Source organism: Dysidea avara, chromosome 11, assembly GCF_963678975.1.
Source record: "Dysidea avara chromosome 11, odDysAvar1.4, whole genome shotgun sequence".
Taxonomy (NCBI): domain Eukaryota; kingdom Metazoa; phylum Porifera; class Demospongiae; order Dictyoceratida; family Dysideidae; genus Dysidea; species Dysidea avara.
In genome coordinates this window covers 21,069,511-21,084,337 of record NC_089282.1, presented here as the reverse complement: position 1 = coordinate 21,084,337, position 14,827 = coordinate 21,069,511, and the positions used below count along the sequence as shown (strand labels likewise).

At 35.4% G+C, this 14,827-nt stretch overlaps 1 protein-coding gene across 1 annotated transcript in view; it reads left to right on the top strand.

The window, feature by feature from the left end:
- LOC136238722 (uncharacterized) overlaps positions 1-14,827 on the top strand; it is a 41,132-nt gene that overhangs the window by 22,380 nt on the left and 3,925 nt on the right. The window contains exons 5-9 of the mRNA XM_066029284.1: positions 3,872-4,488; positions 10,799-10,939; positions 12,262-12,520; positions 13,186-13,500; positions 14,660-14,761. Of these exons, the coding sequence (XP_065885356.1) occupies positions 3,872-4,488; positions 10,799-10,939; positions 12,262-12,520; positions 13,186-13,500; positions 14,660-14,761 (1,434 nt within the window). The remainder of the gene's footprint in view (positions 1-3,871; positions 4,489-10,798; positions 10,940-12,261; positions 12,521-13,185; positions 13,501-14,659; positions 14,762-14,827) is intronic.

The window sequence follows — 14,827 nt, the reverse complement described above, 5'->3', positions numbered from 1 at the left end:
TATACGTCGTGTGACTGCTGTATTAGAGTATCTCAAGGCAGCCTTTTACTAGCAAAGTGTGTCACTATTTCATTGTGCTAGTGTACAGATAGGCCAATTATATAATAATGGGGTGTGTCATCGTGATTGTTAAGAGGTATGGTCTCAATGCTTGATCATTATTTATCAACAACAAGGGAGGTCTGAAGACGTACTAGTGGACATTTAATCCCTAATTTAGTCTACCCATGACTAAAGTAGAGATTAAATGTCCACTAGTATATCTTCAAGTGTAAGCAACTTGTTTCATTGTACCAAAATTGAAATTCCTAGTTTTCCTTACATTTGTAATAAAATACTTTCGTGTTTCACTACCAGACACACTGTCATGTACGCGTGGAAGTGAAAATAATTTGCCAGGAACAGATGATGATATGGCAAATTATATATCCACACAAACAGCCAAGCTGTGAAAAATTGGTGCTGCCTAAAAACCTTGGGAAAAAAGTTGTGAAATCAAAGGTGCTGCAATGATGTTAATGCTAAAAAAAATTAATAATGGCTGTGTGCATTATTATCATTAACATCATTGCAGCCATTTCTTGGCCGCCACCTTTAATTTCACAACTTTCTTTCCCAGGGTTTTGAGGCTGCATCATTTTTCACAGCTTGGCTGTTTTTGTGTGGATTTCACTTCTTTTTGTACTTTATAAGGCCCCAAAACCAGCCTATGGCTGACATTGGGCACGTTTCTTCTTTTCTATACAGACAATAATTATTGAAGACAGACTTATAAATGTATTGCATTGCATGATTTACTTAAATATTTGATAATATTATTGTAATCTAATCCAAAACAGTCAAGCTATAAAAAAAGAGTGTGGCCCCCCTAAAATGCCAGGGTGAAAAAAGGATGTGAAATCCAAGGTGGGGGCCAAGAAATGGCTGCGATGGTATAGGTTAACTAAACATTTTAATAACAACAATTCAGGTGAATTGGTGCCAAGACTAATTAGCGCCAATTTCACCTGAATTGTCCTTATACCATTAACCTACCATCACAGCTATTTCTTGACTGCCACATTGGATTTCACATCTTTTTTCTCCCTGGATTTTGGGGAACGCACTCTTATTTTTTTACAGTTTGGCTGTTTTGGATTAGATATCACTTCTTTTTGTATTTATATACCCAAAGTTGGCCTTGGGGCTTTTTTAACCTATCTTTTTTTGTATTTACCACAGGAAAAAGAAAAGGATTTAAAGCAGATTTTTAATATTAACTATTTTTGATTTTATCAGTATAGTTATATTAATTTTATTACATTCCAATTCTTCCCTACAGAAGAATTTCTTTCTAGCTGATCTCTCTACAGGGTAACTTGTTTGTAGCTGAACTCTCTACAAGGTGACTTGTTTCTAGCTTATCTCTCTACAAGATTACCTTGTCTGGCTGATCTCTCTACAGGGTGATTTGTTTTTGCAACTGAATTCTCCACAGGTTACTGGTTTCTGGCTGATCTCTGTATAGCGTAACGTGTTTGCAGCTGAACTCTACAGAGTGGTTTCTTTGTAGCTGAACTCTCTACAAAGTGACTTCTTCTAGCTGATCTCTCTACAGGGTGACATGTTTCTAGCTGAACTTTCTTCAGGGTGGCTGCTCTATTAGAGTGACTGCTTATTAGAGCATCTCGATCCCGCACTTGCTATGCAGAGTTGGATTTCGTATTATAACTCTGTGGCTTTAACTCTGATTCTTCTCAACTATTGAAGGGCCTTTCTAAGGTGATTAATCCTCCCATCTGTACACTGATTTTCAAATTATTCCACTGAGTAGTTTGTATGGTAGGCGTGGCAAGTAATCGCTTTTTATTAGCTAATCTCGATCCCGTAATTGTTACACACTGTTGGATTTTTCATTGTATCTTCATGGTCTTTAACTCGATTTCTTTCAAACCACAAAAGCCGGGTTTGAGGTTCAAAAGTTAACCAATTCACGCACTGATTTTCAGCTTCTTCTGGCGGGGTAAGCGGTTTACCCTGTAAGCGTGACAACATATTGGTGTTATTTTCGTGAATAATCATTAATAACTCCTTGACTACTTAGGCCACTCCAAGAAAATTCATTGTTTCCCATTTCCCGCCCACATGCAGATTCTCTTCCTGCATGGTCATTCATTATTGCTGTCAACTGAACATTTTTATTCATTATTTATCCTGCGATCTCATAGTGCAGTAACTAATTCAGCATTCAGAAAGCCAGCTTTTCACTGTTCAGGTTCTTAATTTCAATATTTCTACTGTATTCTTACCTGTAAGTTAGTTATGAATTTTGAAAATAAGTGGAAATACCTATAATGAATAATGGATAATGAACCGCCCGCCCACATGTATTTTTGAGGTCAATAAAATGGAAAACAAGGAATTTTCTTGGAGTGGCCTTATCATGTTCCAGCCAAACGTGGTACCAAGATGTGCCTTTATATCATCTTTCTGTGTGCCAAATTTCAAAAGAGTTGGATATTGCATTCACGTTTTATGGCAGTTTTGGTAAGTGTGCAAAAAGACAAAGAAGAAAAATAAAGAAACTAAGCTAATTTTTGAAGTGTCATATCTCGGGAATGCTCAAAGCGATTTTGTTGAAATTTGGTTTGTGAGGTACCGACGTTGGTGGGTGTATCCACAACAAAAGCTGTAGTATTTTGTAAAGGCAGCACAGAGTTACGAATGCGTGAAAATTGTGTTTTCTTCCTGTCAATATACTCACGGTGTTGAGCGTTGGCTTCTTGGGCCGCACAACACACTACCGTGTGTCTTAATACTCTGCACATTTTTTAAGGACTTCTGATAGAACATACATAGAATGTTCTAGTACTTCTATTGGTGGGTCTATGAAATTACAAATGTTTCTTTATAAACAGATTTAAGCTAGAATTTTTTCATCTATAAAGCAGAATTTAAGTGAGGTGATTAGCCAAGATAGCAGTGTTTCAGTGGTTAAGGATGCAGGTGTTGGGTATGGAGGTTCCTGGTTCAGACTCTAGCAAGTTTTTTTTCAACATTTTTTGTGTTCCTTTTACCCCGCAATGACTGCTCTATTGGAGTATCTTGATTCCACGATTTTACACTTGGTTGGATTTTGGTTTTGTAACTATAACTCTATTGCTATTCAAACTATCAAAAGGCACTACTACAATGATCAGCCTATCTACACACCAATTTCAAGTTATTCCTGTACTCAGTTTACCCTGTAGCCTTGACAGAAGTTTGATTTTTTTTTACGTGAATTAGTGCTCATAACTCCTTGGATACTCATCAGATTCACAGCAAACTTGGTACACGAATTGACCTTTATATGCTCTTCATTTGTGCCAAAGATCGAGGCAATCAAGTTACACATTTGCGTTTTATAGCCATTTTTGCAAAGTGTACAAAAAGAAAAATCTAAGCCCCAGTAGCCCTGTACAGCATAAGAAAAAATAAAATGAAGAAATTAAAATGAAACTTTGAACACCTACATGTATATTTTGCAAATGGCTGTTGCAAATTTGATCAAATTTGCTGTGTGGCTTACGCTACCTTGTGGGCATGCAGCTATAATGCAAAAATGGTATGCTTTGGAGAAGGGGCTATGGAGCTATGCACACGTGAAAAAAGCTGTTTTTTTTCTTCCTGTCAATATACTCACGGTGTGTGGCGTGCTGGCTTTCTAGGCTGTGTGTCTTGATTCAAATTTATTCATGTACTCTGTTATTTACATATGTAAATGTAAAATATCAGTGATAAAGCTACAGTACCACTAGGGCAGCTGCTTCAGTAAAAGTACATTGTATATGTGTGTGAATGTTCACCATATTATAGTGCTACATTATCAAAATTATGTGTGTCACTGTAGATGATAGCCAATTTACAGTGCACAAGGTACTTGAAGATTGCCCACTTCCAAACAAAGAAATAGTTATTGAAGTTTTTGACAGCAAGGGTGGAAACATAAATATTAAGCAACATGATGTGTTGATTCACATTCCCGAAAATGCTATTGGTTTAAATGATCTAGTTGAAATTAAAGCGTGTGGAAATTTAGTTGGCCCTTATAAACTGCCAGAAGGGTATGAACGTGTTAGTGCATTTGTTTGGGTTTCAGCTGCCTACAAGTTTCAGAAATATGTGCAGATGTATCTTCAACACTTTTATGCTGCTGATGATGAAGACGATATCAAGGATTTGTGTTTGTTAACTGCCAATGAAGATGACAAAGTTGTGGAGGATGATAAGTATTCATACATGATGCATGAAGATGATATTGAGTGTTATTTTGAGGCTGATTGTGATGAGTGCTACATTTTAACAAAGAGCTGGTGCACCAAATGTGTTGCTAAAAGAAAAAAGATTAAATCAAGTGACTGTCGTTGTTTGGGGTTTGGGTATTTATCCAGACCAATTAGTGTAGAGAAAAACGTGCGTATTTCATTTGAGATATGCTTTTGTTACTCACTTTCAGACTGCATTCAGGTAATGTGAGAGTATATAATGCACACTTACGGTACTGTTTAATTACAAATACTTTACTATTAATTACTAATCATGTAAGGAATGTAAGACATCACACTAATAAGTATAAACCCACAAACCCCATTTTCACTCAATATGAATGAAGTCAAAGCTGTTTTAGGTAAACTATGGTGTAAGATATACAGTTAATGAGCTGCTTAAATATTCAGCAGTAGTAAGTGTCATACTATGATTTGTCTGGTGCTTCTTTTCACATGAATTCTTTACCATACATGATGCATTGCTAGAAGTCAACCTATTGATGGTTTACGAGCTGCATACAATGGTACTTGTATATAGGTATAAGTAATTATATTTCACTACGGTCACATAGTTGTCATCCTTGTTCTTGGCTTTTCCTTAGACGTGGATTATTGCTAAGATCCTTGTCTAAGGTTGGCAATGAAAAATCAATCCCCTTTAGATTAACTTGTAACTCTGGCCTACCAATGGTCTAGTTTTAAATAGTGGGTTTGGTAAAGAGCAAATACCTTCCGTTTGGGATATAGGGATGTCATAAATTTCAACAAGGTTTGGTTCATTTGCATACAATGAGCAGGAGTGTCTACAATGTTATCTGCTTTTGTGGGATAATGGGCAAAGTGCTCTACAAAATACAGGTAAGTTTTTAAAAATCAGGTTTTGCTAAACAGCACTCAATGAGTCTGCAATAAAATATCAACCACACTTAATGACATTTATGGTGTGTTAGTCATTCTCAGAAACAATTTGGGCCTTAATTGTATAATTTTGCAGAATTTTATTGTATTATTTGCAATAAATTACAAGCAAAATGCTCTTGTTTGGACGCTAACAACATCTGTTAACCCAAATAATACATATCTGTTTTCAAGTGTATTGACCACTATAATTATATGGATTTCACGTTTCTAAATATTTTGAAATACTCTTTATAGTTTTATTGGTAGGGCTGTGGTAGAATAAATTTGAGGGTAATGTTAAATTATTCCAGCAGCTTGAGCAAGGATAGGCTTGCATTGATTATGGCATATTTTTTGGCATAATAGGGGATGAAAAGCATAATGCTGGCATAATGGAGCATAATGGGCAAATTTCTGCCACACTAAGTGTAATTTCTGCTATAACAGTCACAAAGTCAATGGCTATCCTGTCTTGGATGGTGAAATGATTCTTGACGAGTAGAAAAATGCACTACAGTCTTAGCTACTACAAGTTTACACTCAACAGAATGAATGCTTTTCATTGTGGGTTTGAGTTTTATAGGATACATTTTGTCATGTGCCAACTATAGTACCTAGGCAGTTTAGCTGAGCTTCAATTATTGAATTTGGTATTATATAAAGCGTCTCATCATGATATGATGATTATGATTATTGGAGGCTTGATTGTAAGACAATACGATAGAAACTCTGATGATAGTAAAGTTAGTGGTGAGTCAGTATAGCTAGTGAATGTCTGGACATTGAAAATAGTGAAGTCTCTGCAGGTCTACAGTGAGACTGGGGTTAATATCAAACCAGGAAATATTCAAAATGATCCGAGATTCTCTAATAGAACAGTCAAACACTCTAATAGAGCAGTCATTGCATGCAACAGAGATAATGAGAACCATTTAAGTGTTTGTCCCCAGGAGGCTAATATGTTCTTGGCATGGTGCTACAAATGCAAGTCACATATTACACTGAGCAGTTGCTGTTCTTTGAATACCAATTGCTACGACTCAGAAGATCAATCAGAAACCATGCATAATATTTTATACATAATTATTTGCATACAAAGCTACAAAGATACTAGACAATCTTTATAGTCTCTAAGGGACTATAGATATGCACCCCTGCTCTAATATGCCTACTGAGCACATTCCAATTTCAAGCTATTGCTGTTATTTGTATGTTGCAGTTGAATTGACACTGCTCCATTTACATTCTATCATATGAAGAACTTCTCTACACAAAGAAAAACACACAAAATAAAAGCATAATGCATTCTGAAAAGCATAAAAACAAGCACAATAGGCAAAAAAAATTGTGCAAAAAGCATAATAGGCAAATTTTGGAGCATTTATTATATTGTATTTTAAGACTCATATGCATGAGCATAGTACAATGCATAATAGGCTCAAGCCTAGCAAGGAATCAAATCTGAAATCAGTGCATAATATTTATTACGAATAAAAAATTGAGATACTCTAGTAGAACAGTCAGCCAATATTCTAATAGAGCAGTCTTTCCAACTCTACTGCGTATTACTCAAATAAAACAATCTTGAGCATTAACAATCTATGTAGTATTGATGTGTAAATTAATAATGCATAAACTACTGCTTTGCAGCATACAGCTATATCATGGCTAGAATCTACCAATGTGTGGGATTTGGTGTAGCTACCACCCATTACAAAGCCTATAATTATATCAGTTCTCCAAAGACAGATAGCTTTTTATATTTACCGTGAACAGTGTAACTAACAAATTAGCTAACTCTTACTGTGACCAATGTCTTGAAACCATTAATTGTTCATATGCGTATATTTTTACATTTTGTAAAAATATTTCATTGGTAGCTACTTTATTTGCAAATATTGAATTAATAATAACCTCCCACCCTCACCAGTTTGGAAATATCTAGGAGACAGGAAACAAGGTAGTGATAAATATTAGCCTTATAGCTGTCCGTCAGGTAGGGTAGGCCATACAACGGATTTGATTAAAATCGCTCCAGCCATTTGTGAGATGTAGGTGGCCAAGTTTTTGATTTATAACAGGTCTACGGGAGCCTAGATTATTCTTTTCACACACTTTGCAAAAGTTATTATAAAATGCAATGCATAAATTGGTTACCTTGAAATTTGGTACAGGAGGAGTGTATATAGGTGAATTCATGTACTGAGTTTGAAATGAATCTCCTCAGTGCTATGAAGTATATTTACCACAGATTAAGGGGTGAACCACTAGTATTGATATTTAGTGTGTACATAGGCTAGCCATCATACCAGTGCCTTTTTGATGTTTTGAGAAAACAAAGCAAAACCAAACAACTGTAAATCATGGGGTTGAAATACTCTAACAGAACAATCATAAAGTGCATGAAAACTGTCGAAAAAACTTATCAGAGTTTGAACCAGGGACTTCCATACTGAAAACCTAAATCCTTAGCTACTGAGCCATTGCTATCACAGCTGTTTCACTTAATTTCTACTTTATAAATGAAAATTCATAAAATCTACTTAGTTTATAATTTCATAAATCTACCAATGGAAATTCTAGGTTATAGGATACAAAAAAAAGAATTCTGCACAAAATAACCAAGCTGTGAAAAAGGAGTGCGGCAAAACCCTGGATGAAAAAGTTGTGAAATCAATGGTGGCAGCCAAGAAATGGCTGCAAGGAAGTTAATGTTATTAAAATAATTTAATAGCATCTGTGTATTAATTTAATTAGCATTAACATCATTCCTGCCATATTTTTCATCTAGGCTTTTGAAGGTTGCATCCTTTTTCACAGCTTGACTGTTTTGTGTGGATTAAAATACTCTAATAACAATGAAGTACACAATTTAGGGGAGTTCTGAATACAATGCTCATAGACTATTCTAGAACAAACTACTATGAAATTGTAATTTTAGTAGTAGCTAAATGATTTAATTGATAACTTTTATTTATAACGTAGAAATGAACAGTCTTGATAACGGTGGTTAAGAATTTGGGTGTTAGGTGTGGAGGTTGAACTCTGCCAATTTTTTGACATTACCCCATGGTGATTGTTTTATTAGAATATTTTGTCCTCGAATTTACACTTGTTTAGTTTTTTGCTTTGTAACTCCACATATGTTACCTTGATTTCTGTCAGACCATTAAAACAATGGTAACCTACCAATTTTAATTATTCCTGTATGCAGTTAACCCTGTAGCCATGACAATAGTCCATGAATGTGTGAAAAATTATCTGATTCGTACAGCAAACTTGACATAAGAATTATCTTTGTTGTGCCATTAAAATGAATTAGAGTGGAACCCCTTTTCAAGGACACCCCTGAATAGTGGACAACCTATTTTTAAAGGACATCTGTCTAGGTCCCTAATCACCAGTACTAGTAGTTTATACATCCCTGAACTAAGGACACCTCCTTTCAAAGGACAAAAATAAATTCCCCAATGGTGTCCGTCTTAGAGGGATGTATGCAAAACCCTCAGTTTTGGAATGAACCAAAATGTTTGAACAATGTAATGAAGTGTGGCATCACCATTTTGTTTAGAATATACATTCCTGGCTAGTGTTAGAAGCACTACATGTATAATATTGTTCCATCAGTTTTGCATAGAAAACTAAGTGCTCATGCAAAACAAAATACAATACCTTAATCTCCTTAAGCACTATTGAAATATCTAATGATACCCAGCAATTCAGACTTGTGGGAATTATACTCAAAATTTTCATCATTATTCTGTTCTGAATTTCTCTTAAGTTATCATTATACTTTTATTATTCCCATACTGATTATTCTCAAAATTATTCCCATCTTTTATAAATTTCTCTTCACTTTTGTAATCATACAGTACGGTAGTAACTGTACAGTAGGGACCGTAGGAGTGGGCGTGGCCCAGGGAAAAATATCACCCAAAAACAGCCTCAATTTTCCCTGACGATGATGAGGCAGTATTGGTTAGGTAAAGCTAAGCCCAAAAAAGCTTTCAGATCGACCTGAAACGCTTTCAACAAGTTTCTACGGAATTTTAAAAATAATTTATTTATCGAAATTTTCTATTGACTGAGTAAGTAACTGACTGATGCCTTCAGACAAGCGTAACCCAATAACGGCTAAGGCTACAGGCTTGATTTTTCACTGTTCAACGTCACTTCGACCCGACTGGTGCCTTTTGGCATACCGCAGTACGTACAATACATTCTTCACGGACTTACCAGTGTCCTCCTTTGTGTCCCATTCATCTTTGCTGATAGCGAAAAGTGTCGGTTTGATGGTAGCACGTGAGGGACTGCGGGATAGCTTCCCTTCGTAACGGAGATCGTCCACATTTTTCGTAGTGGCTATTTTGATTGCAGAGGTACTTTTTGAACAGTTCTTCATTCAAACTGCTGTGTAATGGGTTGAACATAGCAGACAACGAAGCGTAATCAGTGGATACTTCACTTTTCAGACGATAATTAATACTGGGGCGCATGGAACCATTTCTTTCAGTTTGCGTGGATTGCAGAGGTGCCATTCTTGATCCGAAATGCTGTGTAACAGGTTGAACATAGCTGACAACAAAGCGTAATGGATACTTCACTTTTCAGATGATAATTAATATAGCTGCATGCGGCATGCGACGCCATTCAGATGTGGTATGCGTGGGTTCACCAGCCATAATAATTATTTACCAAATAGTTAACAAACAAGTATGCAGAAAAATTTGGAATTTTCAACTAGAGTAGGGGCCATAACACATCGATAAAACGTACTGAAACAAGTTTGAGTATAGTGCACGATATTAAATCACAGTAAAACAATAAAAAGTGTTATATCCCTACTGTGCATATAACACTTCTTATTGTTTTACTGTGATTTAATATCGTGCATTATACTCCAACTTGTTTCAGTACTTTTTATCAATGTGCTATGGTCCCTACTCTAGTTGAAAATTCCAACTTTTTCTGTGTACTTGTTGAATTATATAACATGACTTTTTTACAGTAAAACTGCTAAATCTAGCTGTATTCTGCTTTTACTAGCAAGATGTCTAGTATTAGAAGTAATGGAACTATAATAACTCCGTGCCAATCGTTGTATTAAGGTAAGTGATTGCTTTATTAATGTATCTCAATCTTGAAGTATTTTCATGTTAATTACGCTCATGGAATAATGCTCAATTCTTCTACCCAATCATTATTTTAAAAATTATTCAGGTATAATTCCCACATCCCTACAGTGATTCCCACCATTCACTGGTTTTGTACTTGGACTATTGAAGTTCACGTGATATTTCAGACAAAACTATCCAATTATTGTCCTTTGGGCTGAGACAACTTCAAAGTTGGTGAATGACCTTTCCTACCTACGTAGTAGGTAGCTTCAGTTCAAAAATGGCATGGGGTGACCATGATATTATGCATGCATGAAAATATCATTTTCTTTCTGTCAATATACCCACAGTATGACATGCTTTCTTGGGTGCACAACACAGTACACTACCATGTTACTTACTGTTGTAGATATCACCTATTATAAATTGATATTATTTAATGTGCATACGCCTGTACTTTGCTATTCATATCATCAATGATGGCATTTTTAGACTATTCAAGAACAACATGAAGAATGCATCCTGCTTAAGAAGGCACCAATTCTATTTAAGATTTCTAAAAGCAGCTGTCTTTGTCTGGACTACCATAAGCAGTGTTCAGGTTGGAATATTGTGCACACTGGAAAACAAATGGTATGATATGAATCAGGTTTTATCAATGTTAGTTAAATGAACTCACTCATCTGTACACATGCGTAGTAGCACACTGAAGTCTAGCATTGTATACAGTTCCTTATTTCCGACAGTGAATCAGGACTCCATCATCTGCCTGGGGAAACCTAACAAGCAGTTTTCCTTATCACTTGAATATTAAACGATGTAATTTGTAAACTAATCTGTATATATCTCATAGCTCAAAATGATCTGATAACAACTGCAACAAATCAATGCTTGGGTGTTAGACCACCAAAACCCATCTATAATAATATTATGGCGTTAAATAATAGATACACTGTATCAGCTTAAGACCTACCTTACAAGGGAAAAGAAATTTCAGGATTTTTATAACAGACACCTATGGAGCTTCGGTACTATCACATCTTGAGCTATAGGAGATACTGCATGTGCTATTGAAAACTTTCCCAAAATATTTAGTTAGCTGTTGTCTGCCAAACTGTGTCAATCTAAAGAAATCACAGTCAACCAGCAGGCATGGTGTAGCAAGGCTGTTAATGTGAATGTCAAATAGTGCTTGGAAATATAAATTATAGTCTTGCATAGATGAAAAATCGTCAGGTTCAAAGGTGGAAACCACTCAACGAAGTTTCTAAAATCACCCCATATACAATTCAGTTCATTTATAAGAAACATAAGCATCATGACTTTTGCTATATGAAAACTTGTTTACACTATACAGTTTCCTGGAATCATCTCATCAAGCACAACACTATAACATTATAACATGTTAACTTATGTATAATAGCTAATCATTGTTGGGGCAATTACTTTTTAAAAGTAACTCATTACGTATTACTAATACTTGCAACTAAAACCATTTAGTTACAGTTACTTATTACCCATAAAATAAAGTAACTATAATAATATTACATATTAATACTGTGTCCGCAGTTTTAAGCTGTCATGTGACATTTAGAATTGTATTCAAGAGAAAAAAACTGGTCAATAAGCTTCATTCATTAAGTCTTCATTAGGTGAATTAGTAACGAGATTAGTAACTTTCTTACTTGTAGTAGTAAAATTACTTAATATTAGACTATTTACAGTAACTTCATTACTTAGGCAACGCGTTACATTTGTAAGTAAAGTAACTTGAGTTATATTACTAGATTTTATAGCATATTTTGTTATATTACTTAGTTACCACAGAAGTAATAATATTACGTAACTTGTTACATACATAAGTAACGCGTTACCACCAACACTGTGGCTAATATTAAGTTTTGCTTTACTTGCATGCACAGCAGCATCTGTATTGAATACCGTATATTCTTTAGATTACATCAACAGAGATAGATTTTCAAAATTATGAATATCAGGATCTAGAAGCATTGGAAAAAGTAAATGCATATCCACCACGCTTTCATCTCACTTTCTGCAATAATGACTCTATTAAGCATCTGTCCATTAGTATCACAGTACAATTGGAAAAAAGCAAACAAAAAAGCAAAAGTGAAACTCTAAATTTCTTTGTTGATACTCTAGATTATGCAGAATTTACACAGGACATTGATGTTGCTCCACTCAGTCATTCAGGTACTTATTGTTGCATGTTCATGTGAATGAAAGAAAGCATGCACATTCATGTGTAGTAAGATTACATACAAGTAGATAATACCCAGATAGTCCGTGACATCAGAAGTACATTGTGTAGGTATATAAGTACCGTAGACTCTGGTTATTAGGCGCACATGGTTAGTAAGCGCATATTGCCTGTTAAGCACATGTGGTTGAAATTGTCTCTGCAACCTCATACTACATAGAATTGCAGCAAAAATTGTCAGAACAAATCAGACATGTCACAGCACACTTGATGCCTCATCAGGCCCGTGTCTAGCAGATACTGCCGTCTGTAATAATGATAGCTGTAGCTACCTGACTTCTAAGGATTTTCATTTCTACGGCTGAAGCAAGCTACATATATATTTTACTGGTGTTCAAATCACTTGAAAACTGTGGTGGGCACAACTAATGCCCTCCTAGCAGAAATTCCTTGCCTTAATTTATAAGCACATGCGATTAACAAGCATAGTAAATTTCACAAATAATTCCTTCAAAAATTATAAGCGCATGCGCCTAATAACCAGAGTCTACAGTACAGCATTATGGTGTTCAGTTTACTAAATTGCTTGATACTGTATGGGTATATACGTATCAAGTGCAATTGTTTCAATGTTGATAATACTTTTATACATATATAGAACCACAACAACAAGTCAAGAAAACACCTAAGTGGAAAGAATACAATGTGTTCATGAAGTACTTTGCTACAATAGCACAAACACTGACTGATATAGATAACTTATTTCCACATTTTTTATCAAAAGGAACTATAACTAATGAAAGCATGGATGAAATTAAAAGCAAACCAAGACACTCAGATCGACTTCGTCAAGTTTTGAAACACATTGAAAATTCTTTAAAGGTGAATGATGCAGAAAACTTTTATACGTTACTTGATGTGATGAGCTCTCAAGGAAGTATATCTACAAAAAAACTGGCTGCAACTATGAGAGGTACACATGTATACATCTGGTATGGATGCATTGCACTTACTTACACAGGCAGCACTGATATACCCAAATAATTGTTATATTTCATAGTTTAAGTAGAGGTTGTACGGGGTGATCTGAAGACACTATTGCTACCAAAACTTGAAATCGCTAACAAATTGGAATTTTGGTAATTAGGAAATATATCATCATAATAATTACAGTCATGCTTTTATATCACAAAAAGATAAAACACTATCGGTCTTGTCAACCACACTGCATATTTGCCATGTGTGCAGTCTCTGTGTTTATTTGTACAGTTAGTGCTCATAATAGGAACTGTCATCATCCAGGTACTTAAAGACTTTTATTGCAAGCTTCTCAGGGGCAGATCCAAGTGCAGGCAAGGGAAGAGGCTAATTATTTAAGTTGTAGATGGGTGAAAAGCTTGGTGGAAAGAACAAATTCTCTTGTTAGTTGCTTTATTTTTCTAGCAGGAAATAATCACCTCTTAGTAAGTGTCTAACTGCTGATTTTGGGCTTTACAGATAGTTGTGAAGTCTTAAAAACTGTATACAAGGATATGAATGTCTTAAACACCAGAAACGATAATAATTTCTAGAGTCGCTTAGTATATTTTTCATGAGCTATAAATTGATTTTGGCCTGATGATTAAGGTTTAGCATTTCAATCAAAAATAATAGGCCACAAGACAGGGGCGGATCCAGACTTATGGGTCAAAATTACTGAGGCACTACATTTGTCTGGTTTGGTAAAGTGAGACCCAAAAAAAAGGTCACAATAAGCTCACCATAGCTGCCCACCTCATCAACTACGCATTTATTGCTGATAAAGTACGTAAAAATCCTTAAATAGCTCACTACACACTGTTCTAATACTGTGACTGCTTTATTAGAGTGACTGCTCTATTAGAGTATCTCGATCTTGGTAAACTAAAAAAATTTGGAGGGGGTCAAAAGCCCCCTTTGACCCCCTGTGTCTACCTCTGTAAGGGGGAAATGCCCCAAATGCTCCATACTGGATCCGCTATTGGTTCCACTTGCACATGTCTTTTACAATGCATTGAAGGCCTTGGTCCGGTGTAATGAAAACTTGAGCCACAGCATACACTTTAGTATTGTTGTGCATTTTATGATAATATTATGCATGTTGTTTTTTATAGGTGAACTTCAGTCTCAGAGTGACCATGAAGATCAGCAAAGTGACAAAGTGTTAAATTCCAATGGTACATCATGTAATGCTGTACCCTATGATGTATCTGAAGGTGAGTAGCTACATACATTATACATTTATAGAGATCATTCATTATTTTGCAAGAGTACAGAGAGTA